General features: G+C 71.7%; 1 protein-coding gene across 1 annotated transcript; it reads right to left on the reverse strand.

Annotated features, from left to right (window-relative positions):
* Window positions 1–1,697: 1,697 nt before the first annotated feature.
* On the reverse strand, window positions 1,698–13,140 carry BAZ2A (bromodomain adjacent to zinc finger domain 2A; the record flags this gene model as incomplete). Its single annotated transcript, XM_082011919.1, is given in 33 exon segments — window positions 1,698–1,717; window positions 1,720–1,783; window positions 1,786–1,866; window positions 1,868–1,882; window positions 1,884–1,986; window positions 3,351–3,476; window positions 3,582–3,725; window positions 3,809–4,035; window positions 4,116–4,262; window positions 4,377–4,509; window positions 4,583–4,866; window positions 4,958–5,121; window positions 5,196–5,351; window positions 5,445–5,670; window positions 5,975–6,537; window positions 6,619–6,754; window positions 6,829–6,888; window positions 6,992–7,154; window positions 7,379–7,453; window positions 7,579–7,793; window positions 8,140–8,394; window positions 8,494–8,685; window positions 8,768–8,833; window positions 8,949–9,010; window positions 9,125–9,335; window positions 9,416–9,517; window positions 9,686–9,794; window positions 9,873–9,933; window positions 10,009–10,218; window positions 10,640–10,843; window positions 11,304–11,489; window positions 11,930–12,523; window positions 13,005–13,140. Coding segments are annotated over 33 exon segments (5,490 nt in total).
* Between the last annotated feature and the right edge of the window lie 4,011 nt (window positions 13,141–17,151).

Below are 17,151 nucleotides of genomic sequence, written 5' to 3' on the forward strand. Positions count from 1 at the left end.
TTTTCCTCCTGCATTTTCTAAAAAACTAAAAGGAAAAAAAAAAAAAAGAAAAGATGATGAACAGCGCCCCGGGGGGGCCGGGGGTCCCCGGCTGCCCCCCTCGTGCTTCCAGGGCCCCGCCAGCCCCCCCAGCCGCGGTGCCCCCTGTGCCTTCTGCAGCCTGGTCTGGCCGGTGCCCCCAGCTCGGGGGGGCGATGGTGGACCCCCTGCCCTCCCTGCGCGGTCCAGTCCCCGGGCACCAGCCCCCCCGCAGGGCCGGGGGTGCTGCCCCCCCCCCGCCGCAGCCATTCCTGCCCCCCTGGGCACGGGCCGGGGCTCTGCATGCTGCCCCCGCCCCCCCCCCGGCCTGGGGGGGGCAGGACAAGTGCAATAACCCCCCCCCCCCGCTTCCACGGGCGCCCCGAGGGTCAACCAGGCACTTTAGAGTCCCCGCGCCCGGGGGTGCCACGGCCCCCGCCCCTGCGCTGCCGCCGTGCAACCATGGTCGAGGGTCCCACGGGGCGGCTCTTGCAACCAAAGATTGAGGGAGTCGCAGGGGGGCTGAGCTGCCCTGGCCCCCTCGGCTTCGCGACCCCACGCCGGGGGTCTCTCCGTCCGTTCGTCCCTCCCCATAGTGGGGGCAGCCCCCCACTTGCTTCCAGCTCCGGGGCCAGCCGTGCCCCCCCACGACAGCTCTGCCCAGGGCCTCCTGGTTCTTCCAGCCCCCCAGCACAGCGGAGTCCCCAGCCCCCCCGGGGCAGTGGGGCCCCCCAGTGTCCCCCCCCCGGGGCCGAGGGCCCCCCCCGGGGTAGCGGAGACCCCCAGCCACACATCTACCTCACCCCACAGCTCGGTGTATGCTCAGCCCAGGCCTGGGGTGGGCAGGGGGCTGCGGCCCTTCGCCCCCGCCTGGGGTGACGCCACCCCCCCGGTTTCCAGCCATCACCCACCTCTCCCGTTGCTGCTACTGCCCGCCCCCCCACCCCCGGGCACGGCCCCTTTGGTCGGGGGGCACGGGCCCCCCCAAGGAAGGAACCAAAGAGGGAGGCCCGCAGATGGCCCCCCTGGGGGGCTGAGGGCATGCTGGGACCCCCGTGCTGAGCCCCCATCCCGCTGCTGGGGGGGTTGAGCATCGGAGTCCCACCAGCCTTGGGGGCCCAAGCTGCAGAGGAGAAGCCGAGGCCCCCCGGCCCCCTCCTGCCCCCCTTTAATTTATACGTAGCGCATTTTGTACAGGTTTTTAAGTTGCTTTTTTTTAAAATCTCGAGAGGTTTCTAGTTTTGTATTTCTTCCTCCTGCTTCCGCGCTCGCCCCCCGACAGCTCCCCCCCTTCGAGGTTGTTTTTTTTTTTTGTTTTTAAATAAAAAGGCAAGAAAAGCAAATGCCTCTGTCGTGCGCAGGTGGGGGGAAGAGGGAGGGGGTCCTCGCAGGCCCCCCCAGCTCAGGGTCCCCCACAGCATCCCCCCGCCGCCCCCGCTCCCACAGAGGGCTCGGACCAGCGTGTGTCTATCAAACGTGAGTCGTTTATTCTGGAACGCGACACGCGGGGTCCTACAGCTCGTGGGGACATCGACAGGCAACGGCGAGGAGGGCGAGAGCTGCCTGTGCTCCTCTGAGCCTTATTAAAAATGAGATTGGTCCTAAAAATATAGAAAGAAATAAATTTAAATTCACAAAACCTGTACATTATCAAAAAGTCACTAAAACGACACGGCTGGTTATAGAAAAGGCGGCCGGGGGCTGGAAGGGGCTGCAGCCCGGAGGGGCACGATGCTCCCGGTGAGGCCGCAGCCCCTGGCTGGGGGGGCAGCGGGGCTGGGGAGGGCAAAGAGAAACGGCCCTGGCCCCTCCCTGCCCCGGGGGGCCTTTGGGGGTGTGGGGGTAGAGGGGTGTCAAACTGGGGGGGCCGAGGGGCGTGGAACTTCAACTGAACGAACACGAGAACGATACGGAGACTCCCGAAAACTTTCCCACGACGGAAAACAACCTGACGGATCCGAAACATTACTAAAAAACAAACCACAAAAAAAGTTTGTTACAGCGCAGTTATTTAGATAAAATATAAATATTTATGCGTAATATAAAGTCAGTTCAAATAGACTTCAAATCCACCTCTTATTTCAAAGCAAAAAAATAAAATAAAATAAAAAGTTTCTGAGGTTATCTGATAGAAAAAAGGCTACTTTGAGAGATGGGGGGGCGGGGGGCGCGGCCGGGGCCCCCCCTGCCCAGGTAGGTGAGTTGTTTTCAGTGCTCTGTGGGGCCGGGGGGGACGCGCCCAGGGCCCCCCCACAGCCCCGCTAGCCGCCGAACCCCCAGAGCGAGTACCCGTAATATCCTGGCTGGGGGGGCCGGGGGGGGCCTGGCCCCCTCCCTGACTGCCCACCGTGTGGGGGGGACCCGGGGGCAGGGGGGGACACCCCTGCCCCAGCTTGGGCCCCCGCCAGCCGGGGGGGGCCCCTCCCTACCCAGTGCAACCCCTCGTGACCCAGCAGGGGTCTGGGGGGGGCAAACACCCGCCTGAGGCTTCAAGTCCATGTTGGGGGGGCGGGGGGCGGGGGCCGGGCCCCCCCCCGGGGCCTGCAGTAGCGTCCCTGAGGGATCCCGGTCGGGGGCGTGGGGGCGGCCAGGACCCCGGCCCAGCCCCGGGGGTCCACGTGCTGGGGAGGGGGGGGCCGGGCTCTTCCTGAGACGTAGAGGCAGGGAAAGGGGCAGCCGGGGCCCCCCCGCCCTCCCCAGTTTGGTCCCTGGAGCCAGGTGGGGAGGGGCCAGCGCCCGCCCCGGCCGCGGGCAGGGGGTCCGAGGGCAGCGGGGGCTGCGCCGGGGCCCCCCTCCCTGTAAAGTGTCTGCGCGGGCGGGGGGTCCCGGCCGGGGCGGCGAGGCGGGGCGGGGGGCTAAGTCCACTTTACTGGCCGTTAATGCATGTAGACGCTGCACAGGAGTGCTCGGACACATTCACTACGAACTATTGCTATTATTAAATATTCCCAGCGGGGAGGATTCGCTTCCCTCGATGGGCGGGGGGGTGAGGGGGCTGCTTCTGTTCTTAATTCGAAAATAAAATTTAAAAGAAAGAAAGAAAAAAACACCTCTTTTTTTTTTCTTTTTGGCTTACACAGTCTGTGAGTTTGTGGTGCTGGGGTGGGGGGTCCGGGCAGCGGGAAGGGGCCGCGGGCACCCGCCGCGGGGCGGGGGCCCGTTCGCGCCGGCCGGGGGGGCCCCCGCACGGGATCAGCAGGCAGCGAGATCAGCTCCAGAGGAGTCAGTTCTTGGGGGGCGCGGGGGGACCCCGTGCCTGGACAGGCGGGGGGGCGCCGGCCCGCCCCGCTCACGGGTTAGTAGCGTGTTTTCCCTGATAAAACTCCTCCCACCGGCTCTCGAAGAACTTGCGCATGGCGTGCCCGGCCTTGCCCACGTCCGAGTCGTCCTCGTTGAAGGTCTGGCAGTTGTCGAACACCAGCATGGCGTCGGCCGCAAACTCCTCCGAGCTCGAGTACCTGCGGGCGGGAGGGCGGTTGGCGGCGGCCGGGTACCGCGCCGGCCCCCGAGGGACCCGCATCCCCAGGAGGGACCCCCGCCCCACCCGGGACGCGTCCGCTCACCCGCCCCGCAGCAGCCGCGTGCGCATGGTGGCGAAGTCCATGGGGTTCTTGATGATCTTGCGGTAGCCGGGGACCAGGCGGGGGTTGACGGGCTCCAGGAAGGGCCAGGCATCCTCGTGCGACTCCATCTCCATCAGGATGATCCTGGGGCGGGGGGGGGGCGGCAGGGTCAGCAGGAGCCCCCCGAGACGCGGCCCTGGCCCCCCCCGCCCCACGGCCCCACTCACTCGCAGAAGGTCAGGTCACTGGGCTGGCTCCGCAGCGTCGCGCCCCTCCGCTTGGCGGGGGACAGCCCCTCGCCCGCGTAGCGGGGCACGGGCAGCCCTTCGCGGCGGCGCGAGGCTGGCCGGCGCCGCGGGCTCTCCTCCTCCTCCACGAGGCTCCCCGCGAAGAGACGTCCCCGTTTCCGCTTCTTGCCTCGCCGGGGCGAGATGGGGTCCCGGTACTCCCCGGCCTGTGGGGAAGGGATGGGGGTCACTGCTGGAGCCCGGGGTCGCTGCTGGTCCTGGCGGGTGGGGGGCCGCCGCCACCTACCCGGGAGACGCAGACGGAGCAGAACCAGTCGCCCTCGGGCACCTCCGTCATCTTGGGCCGGTGGCAGTAGAGGTGGCAGCCGCGGTCGCAGCCGTCACACAGCAGCAGGTGCTCGTCGTCGTCCCCGCGCCGGCACACCAGGCAGGTCTGCAGGGCGGGGGGCTCAGCCGTGCCGCCGCAGGGGTCCCCGCCACCCCAGGGCGCCCGGCCCGGGCAGGCACCTCTGTCCCTCCCGCCCGGCGGCGCGGCACGAGCTCTCACCACTCTGTTGACCGACTTCTCCCAGGCGATGGACTTCTCCAGCTGGTAGATGCAGAGGGAGACCTGGGCCGCGCTGCGGCACCGCTCCAGCGTCTGCCGCCACGTCCGGACCCGGGGCGTGATCTCGTAGGCTCTGCAGCGGGAAGGAGGTGCTCAGCCGCGGCTCCTCGCGTCCCGGAGGCGCGGCCGGGGGACGCGGGGCTCACATCTCGGTGGGGCCCAGGCTCAGCTCCTCGGGGCTGCTCAGCACGGCCTTCTCCACCACCACCTCGTGCAGGGGCCAGAGCGGCTCCTTCAGGTAGCGCCGCTCCACGTTCTGCTCCAGCGCCGCCAGCCGCAGCACCGCCAGGTCCAGGGGGTTGGTGCGCTCCCGCCACAGCGGCAGCCCGTCCCGCCGGCTCCGGACGGTGATGTCTTCCAGGGGCTCCACCTTGTGCTCGCAGTACTGCAGGTCGTCCCGCGTGGAGTCGGGGCCGGGGCACGTCCAGCCCTGCGAGAGGAGAGAGGCTGGGGGTGGGCGCCAGGCCAAGGCCACCGCACCGCGGCGCCCGGCCGAGGCCGCCGCGGCGCCCGGCCCCTACCCGGATCTGCAGGTCCGCCATCAGCACGCGCTGCTCCAGCTCCTCCACCCACTGCAGGACGGCGAGGTCGGTCTCATAGGCTCTCTCCATCACGGACCACTGGGCCAGGGCTTCCCGAGACACAGCGGCTCCAGCCGCCTCGGGGCGCAGGTGGAAGATGGGGTCTGGGGGCGGAGGGTGGGCTCAGCAGGGGGGCAGGCAGCGGCCCCCCACGCCGGCCCACGCGGGCAGCCCTTACCCGTGGTGGCGCGCAGGCAGACCTCCCGCAGGAAGTCCTTGTGCTTGGTGAGGTGCTTGTGCAGCGCCTTCTCGCGGATGCCCCGCGGGTGCAGCGCGCGAGCCACCGCCTCCAGCTCCTCGGGGTCCTGCAGCCACCACCAGCCGCTCTGCATCTCTGCAAGGCAGCACCGCAGCGCTCAGCACCCCGCCGGGGGCAGCCGCAGCCCCCGTGCCGGGGGCGCCGGGGGTCCCAGGGCTGGGCTCTCACCAGGGGGAACAGGCTGCTCCGTCAGCTGGGTCAAGTACTTCTGTTCAATCTGCTTGAAGAATTTGGTAGGAGGCCGCCCTCGGCGCTTGGGCTGCCCCGGCAGGTCCTGGAGCCTCTCCAGGCTGCCCCGGCTCCTGGGGCAGGCGCCGTGGGCCCTGGCGCCAGCGTGCACCGGCGTGGAAGCAAGCAGGGGAGCCGTGGGGTCGTCCGTGGGGAGGCCGTTCAGCTGGTGGGGATGGAGCGTGTCCGAAGGGCTCCTCAGCCCCCGACCCCATGGCCCCCCCGGCCCCTGAACCCACAGCCCCCCGGCCCCGTGGCTGTTTGGCTTGGCCAGGAGGGTTGGGGGCAGCGGGTTCGAGCTCCCGGCGTGCCACCATGGGGACAGCGTCCCCCAGCCCCGGGGTGTCCAGTGCCCAGACGGAGGGTCCCACCCTGCTCCCCTCAGCCTCCCAGGGAGGCTCCCCCACCACGTGGTCCCCGCACGCCGGGGTGGAAGTGCTGGGCGCAGCCCCCCCGCCCTGAGCACGTACCTGCCTGGCTGAGCCCTTGGGCAGCTCGCCGCGGGGCTGGCCGCGGGGCTGCGCGGCGGCTCGTGGCGAGGGCTCGGTGGAGGAGGTAGCGAGGGGGGCTCGGTTGTCGCAGGGCGTCCGGGGCAGCAGGTTGAACCAGGGCCCTCGCTTTTCCGCAGCCTCCGGGGCGCTCTCCTCCTCTTCCTCCTCTGCGGGGTCCGACGGGGCCTCGAGCGGCGGGAGCCCCGTGTCCCCCTTGCCAGGGCTGCTGTCCGGGGTGAGGACGGAGTCCTTGAGCAGGGACGACTGCGTCTGGCTCAGCCAGGAGAGGAAGGCGGACTGGCTGAGGTCGTGCTGGCTCTGCCCCAGAGGCACCGGCTCCTCCAGGACCCCGTTGACGGGGGGGGGTCTGGGGCCGCAGTGCTGCGACAGCTCCTCTTTGCTCTTCCGGGGCCGCCCACGGGAGCGCGAGGCCGTGCAGTTTGTCCGGCTGGGAATGGGCACGTCCACCGGCTCCTCCTTCACTGGGGAGACGTGGGGGGACGCCTTCTCCTCCGGGGGCTCCTGGGGCGCCGGCTCAGCCACTGCGAGGGCAGGAGGAGGTGAGGTGCGGGGTTCTCTCCCGGACGGGAGATCCCCACCTCCGCAGCCCCTTCCCAGCTCACCCTCCGCGCCTTCGACGAAGATGCCGCCCAGGTGCGGCAGGACCCAGTACCGCCGCCGGTACCGGTCCTGGCCCAGAGAAGCCGCTCGCAGCGTCTGTGAGGAATGGAGCAGCTTCTTGCGGAAGAACATCTGCCTCTGTGGGGAGAGCACAGGGCAGTGACGGGCCCCGCAGAGGGGTCCGAACCCCCAGCCCTCCACCGCCCGCTCACCTTGGCCAGCTTCTCGATCTGCCTCTCGAGCTCAGGGATGCTGGACGCAGACGTGTCAGCCTGGGGAAGGGACGGGATCTGTCAGGGAAGCGTGGGCGGGCGGGCAGGGAAGAGACCCCTGAAGAGACCCCACCCCCAGCAGCGGACCCCGCGGCCACCCCACCTCCTCCTCCCTGCGGGATTTCCGTCCACGGCTCTCCTCCTCCTCCTCCATCTCCAGGCCCGTCTCCTCCGTCAGGCGGGAGCTGCGCCGGCGCCGCCCGTCCTCCAGGCCCGTGATCTCTGACTCGGGACGGCCCGTCTTCTTGGCCAGGGCAACCTTCAACCTGCCGAGACACAGCACAGGCGTCCGCTGCCGGCCCCCCGCTGCCCACCCCCCCCGCCCCGGGCTCCCCCGCAGGCTGACGCACGCGGTTACACGGCAGCGCTGGAGGGGCCCCCCAGGTCCCCCCACCCCAGGGTGTGCAGGGGAAGGTGCAGAGGCCACAAGTGGGGCCCGGCCCAAGCGGGCGCGGGCAGCAGGAGCCGCGGGCAGCCCCCAGCCGCCCACCTGCGCAGCCGGCCCTCGATGATCCACTTGTTCTTCCTGTAGCTGGACATGTTCTCCAGGGTCTTGTCGATCTCGCTGCAAGGAGACGGGGACTGGCTGCGGCGCGCGGCTCTCCCGGCACGGAGAGGGGCCCGCGCTGCCTGCGCCGTGCCCGCAGGCACGAGGGGCCGGGATCAGTCGAGCCCCCCACCCGCGCTCACTTGATGATGAGCGCGCTGCTGTTGAGCTCGTTCACCAGGAAGGCCAGGATGGCGGCTTTCTTCTCCGGGGGCAGTGCCTGGAAGGGCTTGGTCCGCAGCCCGTCGCACAGGTCCTCGCCCGCCCCGTATGCCGTCAGGAAGCAGCGCAGGATCTCGGAGACGGTGTCACGGTTCAGGCTGATCTCCGACACCTTTTCCCCCAGGATCTTCAGGGACTTGGCAGAGCAGAGATGAGGCTGGTGAGACCCCTCCTGCCCCACCGGGGGTTTTGCCAGGAGGGGAAAAAACACGGAGGGGAGGATGCCAGCACCCCACGGATGGGAAAACCAGGGCCAGGAACCCGTGCTCGGGCAGGAACAAGCCCAGGGGTGCAGGACAGATGCGGGAGCGCCCCGAGGGCTGCCGGGGGCCGGCCGGGCACAGGGACAGGGTGCAGGAGGCCGCAGCAAGAGCGGCACCTCCCAAATCCGGGCTCCCTTGCGCCGAGCCTGCAGCAGCCGGGGCCTCGTGGGCACCGACCCCCCCGAGCTGGCTGGGGAAGGGGACAGGGGACAGGCTCACCTGGCAGTAGGGCGGCAGCCCGGGGTCGTAGAGCGCAGCCTGCAGCAGCCGCACCAGCAGGTCCTGCACCTCACCCGCGCTGTCGCCCACCCCCAGCAGCCCCTCCTGCAGTGCGGACAGGCTGGGCACGTCCTTGGCCGGGTCGAAGCCCAGGACCTTGCCGTAGCTCTGGAGGAACTCCACGACCGTCAGGCAGTTGGAGAAGGCGCGGCTGGGCAGGACGAGGCCCGGGATGCGGGAGAAGGCTGGCAGGGGCTGCAGGGAAGGAGAAGGGGCAGTCAGGGCTGGCGAGACACCGGGCAGGTTGCCGGCTCACCAGCTCGGCCCAGCCAAGCCCCACCTGCCCCAGCCTACCTGGTGGTCCCCCAGGCACATGTCCTCCGTGGGCTTCTTCATCTCCTCCAGGATGAGCTGCTGCCGCCGCCGCTCCTCCAGGCGCCGCTGGGCCAGCAGGCCCTTGTCCGCCTTCCGAGCCCCTTTGCCCTTCTTCTCCTTGGGCCGTGCTTTGTCCTTGCCTTTCTCCGGTTTGCCCTTCTTCTCCTTGGCCTGAGGACAGAGCCCAGGACGTGCGGGGGAGCGGCTCCATCTCCTGCCCCCTCCCCGGCCCCCTTGTACCCTGCGGACTCACCTTGGACTTCTTCTTGGTCTCCTTCGCCCTGGGGGCTTTGGCTTCCTGCTTCTGTTTGTTCTTGGCCTGGAAGGGGCAAGACCAGCTCAGGGACTTGGTGGCCTTCCTGCACCAGGGAAGCCCCTACCCCAGACCTGGAGGGGCCCCACAGCCACCCCAACCCCCACGCAGCCGCTCGTACCTTCCGCCTCATTTTTTTCTTGATTTTGCTCATTTTCAGCTTGTCCTCGTCGCTGAGCACCTCTGCGAGAGCAGAGAGGGAGGGTGGCAACGGGCTGGCTGTTGGGGTCCCGCCAGAGCCAGGCTGCGAGGGGCTGCACCAGCTGCGCCGAGCCGGTGGGGGCGGGGAGGGGGTACCTTGGGCTTCCAGCCTCTTCAGCAGCCGCGCGTCTGTCTTGCTCAGCAAGTCAACCATCTTGACCTTGGGAGGCCGGCCCCGGCCACGCTTCGCAGCCGGCGGCTCCTTGGGCTTGGCCTTCTCGGCATTGCGGGGCCGTCCGCGCTTGCCCGTGATGGCCTGGATGCGCGAGGGGATTTCCTCGGGGCTCAGCTTCACCCACTGCAGACCCTGCGGCACAAACCTGGGTCACCTCCCGCAGCACCGCGTCGCAGGAGGGGACAAGGTGGCTCAGCTGCCCCCAGACCCACCTCTGGTGTGTCTCGCTCCTCATAGAAGTCTCCCACCGGCATGCGGGGGCTGAAGCTGAAGTGCTCGCGCCGGACGTCCTGTACCACGTTCCTGCTCAGGTACTGGGGGAGGAGAAAGGCCATGAGGGGGTCTCAGCGCTCCGGGCGCCATGGCTCCCGGCTCACAGCGGTGAGCGCCTGCTACAGTCGGGGGCTCTGGCAGAGCCAGGGAGCCTGTGGCGACCCAGGACCCCGGGTCGGTCCCCAGCCCGCTCTCCCTGGGGACCGTACCTTGATCACCTCCGGGAACTGCTTCATCCTCTTCCCGCAGGGCCCGTAGTACCAGGTCTCGCCCTGCCAGCGGTGGTTCCCCTTCTTGATCCGCACCTCCCGCCTCCACCTGGGCACAAGGAGCTTCAGCCCGGTGCCGCGGGGCGGGCGCGGCGCAGGGCGAAGGGAGGGGGACGGCGCCACGTACCCGTGCTGCAGGGGAAAGCGCACCTCCTCCTGGGTGGCGATGCGCCGGCGCGGGACATCACCTGCGAGAGGGGACGGGACGCTGGGCTTGGGCGCGCTGGCAGGAGAGGGGCTCCCACGGGGGCTCTGGGCCTTACCTGCTGCCGAGGCGCTCAGCGGGGCGGCCTCGCTCTCTCCTTCTGGCGCGGCCGAAGTCTCTGGGCAGCTGTCAGCGGCCTCTTCCTCCTCCTCCTCCTCCTCCTCCGCGGACAGGGCCGGGGACTCTGGCTCCAGCGGAGGGTCAAGCTCCAGGGACCCCGACTCCTCCGGCCCCAGGTGGCTGCTGCTTTTCAGGCTGACGCTGCCGCCTGCGGAGCCAAGGTCAGGGACGTCACCACGGAGCGCGGCCGCCTTCCCGCTCCACCCGCGACACCAGACAGCCGCCGCCCGTCCGAGGGGGGCACGTGGCCGCGCATCCCCTCCCCGAGCTGGCCAGGGCCACCCGCAGCGTGGAGCAGACCCCCCGCGGGGGCTCGCACCCAGCCAGGGGCAGCTGCCCGGCCCGGGGCACCGTTCTCCCGCGGGCTCCCCGCCAGCACCGCCGCGGCACCCCGGCGCAGGCGCTGGCACGCGCGGGGTCCCTCCTCCGCCCGGACACAAAGGTGCTGCGCCCGGCGCGGAGGCAGGAGGCCGGCAGGGTGGCCCACCCCCGCCAGCCACGGGGGCCAGCTGGCGCGGGGGGCGAGCGGCTGGCTGGGGGGCACTGGCCCATGCTGGTGCAGCGCGTACCGTGCAGGGCAGGCGGCGAGCCGGGGCCGGCGAGCAGCGGGGCGGGCGGGGGGCTGGCGGGCAGCAGGCCGAAGGGGCCGGCGGCGTGGAGGGGGGGGCTGGCGGCGCAGCGCAGGCCGGGCAGGTCGGGGGGCTCCTCCAGGGGAGACCTGTCGCTCACCAGCTGCGAGTCGTCCATCGCGTAGAGGTCCCCGGTGCCGGGGTCTGGGGGGGGCAGGGTGAGCAGCAGGACCTGGGCTGGGGGCACGCAGACCCACATCTCTGCTCCCGAGGGGCGGCCGCGCACAGTGGGCACGGGGGGCGGCCGGCCCCCCCCCCAACCCCGGCCAAAAAGGCGCCGGCAGAAAAGGGGTTAAGGGGTTCGGGCGCCCCCAGCCACGCCCCCTCCTCTGGGAAGCGCAGGAGCCCAAAATGGCCGTGGCGGCGGCCGCGCTCCCCCGCGCGGAAGTTCAGGCGCTGAGTAACAGCCCGGGCACGGCTGGAGGGACGGCGGCGCGGCGGGGCCCGCCGCCCAGCGGGGACGGAGAGGGGCCCGGCCCCGCCTCCCCGGGCACAGGCAGCAGCCGGGCCGGGGCGGCGCAGGGGACGGCCGTGCCAGCGGGACGTGGCGGCCGCGGCCCCGATGCCCACCCGCCCCGGCCCAGCCGGGCGGCAGCCTCCCTACCTCTGGCCAGCGACTCAAAGGGCTCCAGCGGGTCTTCGCTGAGGATGTGGGCGTCCTCCAGCCGAGGGGCCATGGGCGACGCATCCCCCAGGCAGCCACCGCCTGCCCCCGGGGCCAGGACGGGCCCCTGCTGCCCGAGCGGCACCGCACCGGGGGCAGACCCGTTGTAGCTGCAGATCTTCAAGTCTGAAGGGAACAACCGACCGAGAACAGACCCTGCGGCAGCGGGACGCGATGGCGACAGCGCCCGGGGCCTGGCCATCCCCGCCCCGGGGAGCCACCGGGCACAAGCTGCCACCGTTCCCTGCACCGGGGCGGTTGGCTGCCGGGCCTCCCCCCGGTCCCCCCCCAGCACCCAGCTGCCCTGGGGCTCCCGCACGTGCCCGCGCAGGGGGAACGCGGCTCTGCCGGCGGTGACGCCGCGAGCTGCGCCCAGCCTGGTTTAATGAGATCGCAACACAGACAGGCCAAGCCCCGGCTGGGACACAGGGCAAGCGGGTCGTAGGGGCCGGGCCCCTCCAGGGAGCGTGACGCCAAACTCCACCGTCCCGGCTTGGGATCCAGCACCCGCCCGTCAGGCCGCGGTGCCACAGCCCGGAGCTCTGCCGTCCGCACCGGGCTCCTACCTGGCTGCGCCTCCTCCAGCTCCATGCTGCCCACCAGCCCGCCCCCGTTCTCCGCAATGGCGGGGGGGATCTCTTTGGCTGCAGCGTCAGCATCTCCCTCGCCGGCGCCCGACTCCTCCGGTGGGCCCGGTGGCAGCGAGAAGGGCTGGGTGCCGGAGCCCAGCATGGGGGAGGCCTGGGCAGCCGTGTAGAAGCCAGCTGGCCCGTTCTGCATCAGTTCGAAGCTCTGGTCGTGGAAGGAGTCGTACAGCTCCTGCGAGTCGAAGTTCAGCCCCATGGGGCCAGGGGTGCCATTGCCCCAAAACTCCTGCCCGGCCCCCCGCAGGTTAGTGCTGTGCCCCGGGGATGCCGGCCGGGACGCCCCGGCCGTGCCATTAAGCGGGAACTGTCCGAGGCTGGAGAGCGGGGGGGTGGCTGGGCGGCTGTCCTTGAGGCCGCCAGCGCCAGCGGGCGGGTACGGCGCGTAGTCCCAGAGGCAGTCGTAGGTGCGGAGGGGCGGCGTGCCGGCGGGCGGCGAGCTGGGGGTGAAGGTCCCTGAAGTACTGGGGTGAGATACAGTAGAGAAGCCATTGACATTCATGCCCCCGTTCAGACCTGCGAGGGAGCCAGAGAAGAGACAGCTGGGTCAGCGGCACCGCGGGGGCATTTCTCGACACCCTCCCTCGCGCAGACCTGGCCAGCGCGGACGAGAGGGTTTGAGGACAGACGGATGACCTGCCCTGGCAGCCAGAGAGCCCCGGGCCCCACCGGTGCCCCCCGGCCCCGGCGCGACTGCTGCCTGTGCCTGGAGAGAGCTGGGCGGTCGCACCCGAGAGCCCCCGGCGCAGCTCAGCGAAACCAGCCCCACTGTGGGGCTTCGCCGGCATCGGGCTGAGAGCCGCAGGATGCCAGGGATTAGCCGAGCGCTTGGCAGAGCTGCATGGGATCAGCTGACCAGCCAAATCCACGCAGACACCCCATTCCGGCACGGCTGCTTTTCTAGGCCAAGGCGACGGTGGGCACGTGGCAGACCCCCAGCCCCATGTGCGGGGAGCTGCCACCGGCCGCGCTGCCGCGGCCCCACGGGGACACTTACTTTTCCCTTGCGGGGGGAAGCTGAGCGGGGAGCCGTGGGCGAAGGGGCTGTCCCCTGAGGCAGGCGTGGGTTTCGGTCCTGAGGCAGCGGGTGCGGAGGAAAGGCCAGTGAAGTTGAAATGGTTGTTTGTTTCCATTTCTGCGGAGGGGAGAAGAGGCAGCAGAGTCAACCGCCGGCGGGGACTGGTGCTGCCAGCACAGCAAGCGCCCGGCCCTGCCACCCGCCACCGAGGCCTGCGGGGAGGGCGGGGACCCTCTGCTCCCGCGCCGGGGCAGAGCTGCTCCCTGTGACAGGGAGCCCGGGACGCGCCGGGTCCCCAGGCCAAGGGCAAGCTCCTGACCCAGATCTCACGGAAACGCGGTGGGACTGGGGCAGACGAGGAGTGATGGCGAAAGCCCGCCGGGACCGCGGTGCCCGTCGCCAGGCCCCCAGCGCAGCAGAGACGACGCTGCCTGTGCCGCGAGCTGGCCCAGGCCCGGCAGCCCCAGCGGGACGAGCCACCACCTGCGTGAGCACAGCTCATCACCGCGCTCCAGCATCCCCAGGGACCGCCGTCACCGAGAAACCCCGCTTGCCACCCGCCCGCGCTTCTACCCGCATTAAACTCAAGCGCTCAGCTCCTTGGCGCCGCCATCCCATGGCCCCGGCACGGGGCGAGGCCGCAGGAGCTCCAGGAGGCTCCCAGCTGGCGGAGCCGCGGGGGCCATTTCCCAGCAAGGCTCTGGCCCCCCCAGAGCAGCTCCGAGACCCTGCAGGGCCCCGGCACAGCCTGGCGCTCCCTGGGGAACGCTGCGCTCCCGGCACAGAAATGCCTCCACGGTGACAGCCGGTGCCCCCTCCGCAGCCGCGATCCCCCCTGCCAGAGGGGACCTGAGCCCCATCCCCCTCAGGCGCAGCTCCAGGGACGCCTCCGCGGCAGCCACGCACGGCAGGATCCAGAGCCCCAGAGCTGGCTCGGCACGGCCCAGGGACAGGCAGGAGCCGCTGGTGACCTTCACCGCCCGGGAGGAGACACACTCCCTCCAAACCACAGAACCATGAGCACGGCTCCTGGTGGGGGCTAGCCGCAGGACAGGACCCTGCCATGCCACCAGCATGGCCGGCAGCCACCCAAGGGGGTCCCAACATGTGGGGCAAGGAAGCAGATGGTGCGGGGAAGCCACGGCACCGTGAGCCCAGCAGACGAGATGGGAACCCCGGTGCTGGCGGGGACCCACAGGGACACCCCATGGGGCTGCCGCGGCCAGCATCTCCCCGTCCTGCCACGCACGCCGAACCTGCCATCAGCCAAGGTGGCACCGGCTCTTGCCAACCTCTCCGAAGGGCCGATGCCACCACACACTCAGCAGACGCGGCGCTTCAGCAGCAGCTCATGGCACAGCCCGTGTCGAAACCCAGGCGGGGATTTCATCATGCCCTCGCCCACATCAGCCGGTGCCCTGGCTGGGGCCACGGAGCTCTCCCCCGGCCAGCCAGGGACACCAGTGATTCATCCACCAGAGGAACCCGTATGGGCAGTGACGCGGCTGCCGCACGCATGTCGCTCCTGGATGTCCTGGGGTGGCCCTGCAGCCACCCCCCACCTCCGCCCGTGAGCTGGGGGCTGGTGCAGCCCAGCCCCTGCCCTGACCCCAGCCGGGAGCTCCCGGCTGGCGCGGGGAAACTGGCCCCAGGGTGGCTGAAAAAAGAAAAAGCTTTTGCGGTCCCGCCCGGCGTGTGTTGCGTCGGCCAGGAACGCCGCTGCCGGCTTTTGGAGGTCAGAGGAGGCGGCAAAGGGACATGCCAGAACCGGACAGGTGGCAGCCGCAGGTCAGGGCGGCAGACTGGGATGGACTGGGCGCGCGCCAGGCGCAGGGAGGGGGCCAGAGCGGAGGCGGCCACGGGAGTGTGGCCGGGAGAGAAGCGCCACAGCCGTGAGAGGAAAATAAAAGCCGGGAAGACGGAAATTAACTCCAGGGAGGGCTGAGGGGCTGGGAGCGGGGAGACCAGCTGGCTGGGGGCAGCTCAACCGCGGGGCCATGCTCCAGCTGCGGCAGCACCGGCCATGCCGGCGGCAGGGAGCGGCTGCCCCCAGATGGGGACTGGGGGCTGCCGCACTGCCGCACGGTCCGGCTCACCCTTGCTTTAGGCACAAATGTGGCCCAGCCCCTGTGTGGGGACACCCTGGGCCCCGTGGGTGCCGGAGCCGCCCTCGGCATCGCTGGGAGGCTGGCCAGCACTGGGCGCGGTGAGAACAGAGGCCGCTGCCTCCTGCCCAGGGCTGGGGCTCCTGCCCGCCGCGGCCCCGCTCCCCCCGCCAGGCAGCACGTGACCGAGCGTGGAGCTGCAAACTGGGCCACGGCACGTAACCAGAGCCGGCTGCAAGCGGGCGAGGTGAGGAGAGCGAGGGCCAGGGACGCGGCCGGCTCCAGGGATGCGCCAGCGGCAGGATGGGATCCTTGGGCCTGGCGGCACGGCCGGGCTCTCACCAGCAGCGACAAGGCGGGTGCGTGGGGGCTGCTCCCCAGATCCCACCGGAGTGGGCAGAGCCGACGTGGCAGCGCCCGCTCGCCCCGGCATTAATAGCCCAAACCCAGCATCGGTGGCAGCACCCACCGGCACCCGGCCTGTGCTCACCGCGCTCCCCACGGCTGCGAGTGCCGGCGGGGGACACCGGGCAGCCGCAGCCGGGGGTCCAGGGCTGGGGACCTGGGGGCGGCCAGCGACGCTGAGCTGGCAGCGTTCCCGCCGCAGGGAGCAAGGCCCCCGGCCCAGCGGCCCCCCCAGGCCCGGCAGCACCGGGAGGCCGCGGGAGTGAGACGCGACCTGATTAAAAAGGACGTTTCAAAAACAACGAGACGCAGCAACCGGCTGCCATTTCCCGGCCCCGGTCCGCGGCGGGGCGGGCACGGACACGGAGGGACGCGGCCCTGGGACCGGACCCCCGGCCGCGGTGTCGCGGCCGGGGGGGGTGGATGCGGGGGGAGGCCCCAGTCCCTGCGGCAAGGACACCCCCCCCCCCGCGCACGCAGGCCCCCCGCCGGGTCTCGGGGGGAGCGCCCCGCCCCCACCCGCCGCCGCACGGGGTCTCGGGCCGGGAGGGGGCGGCGGAACCGAACGGGGGCGGGGGGGGGCGGGCAGATCGGGGGGGACGACAGTGGCCGGGAGCTCCCTCCTGCGTCCGGGCCGGGAAAGCGGCGGGGGGAAGCGCACCGGCCACCGGGGCCGAGGGCCTGGGCTCCGCGCGGGGCCGGGCCCGGCCGCCGCACTGGCAGCGGAGGGGAGGGGGGGGAGCGGGGCGCTCGCCGGGGACCGGTAAGGAGGGGGGGGTCTCGCCGGGCACCGGGAGGAGCGTGGAGGGAGTCTCACCGAGGTCGGGACAGCGCGGTTGGTCTCACCAGGGCCGCCCCCCTCCCCAGCCGCCGCCCCCACGGCCGTTACCGGCCGCCGCGGCCCGTTACCCCCCGCCCCCCGACTCCGCACCTGCAGGCGGCGGCGCGGGCCCGGCGGGCGCCCCGGGCCCGGCTCAGGCGGCGCGGGGCGGGACGCGGCTGCGCATGGCGCGGCCCACTCGCGCGGACCGGACCGGGCCGGGCCGGGCCGGGCCGCAGCGCCCCGGGCCCGCCGCGCCGAGCGCACCGACAGCGGCGCAGGGCAGGAAGCGCCGCGCGCCGCCGGGCGGTCCCAGTCCCGCCCCCCGCGCACACGTCACCGCCGCCGCGGTGGCGTCACCGGGAGCGGCGCCGCGCGTCACCGGGGGCGGGTCGCGCGCCCACGTGGGAGGGGATCCCCGCCCCCGGTGGGGTCAGGGCGGGGGGAATCCCCACGCGGGGCCGCCCCCTCCCCGGGTCCCCCCCGCTCCCCCTCTCGCCGCCCCCCGCGGCCCCGGCCCGACCCGGGAGAACGGCGGCGCCGCGCGAGGCAGGGGCGGCCGTGGGCCGGGGCCGGGACCCCAGCGGGCCCCGGCTCGGCGCGGCCGCGGGGACACCGGTGTGCGCCCACCCCCCACCGCCGGGCTGCCCCGGCCCCGGGAGCCCCGGTGACGTCACGCGGCACCGGCCGGGCCGCGCTCGCAGGGGCCGGGGGCGCCTCCGGGTGCCGGGGCGGCGGGAGGGGGGACAGGGGCCCCAGCGAGGAGGGGCCGGCCGCGGGGCGGGGGGGGGGAATC

The sequence above is a fragment of the Phaethon aethereus genome (genome assembly GCF_964289735.1).
Source record: "Phaethon aethereus genome assembly, chromosome: 29".
Taxonomy (NCBI): Eukaryota; Metazoa; Chordata; class Aves; order Phaethontiformes; family Phaethontidae; genus Phaethon; species Phaethon aethereus.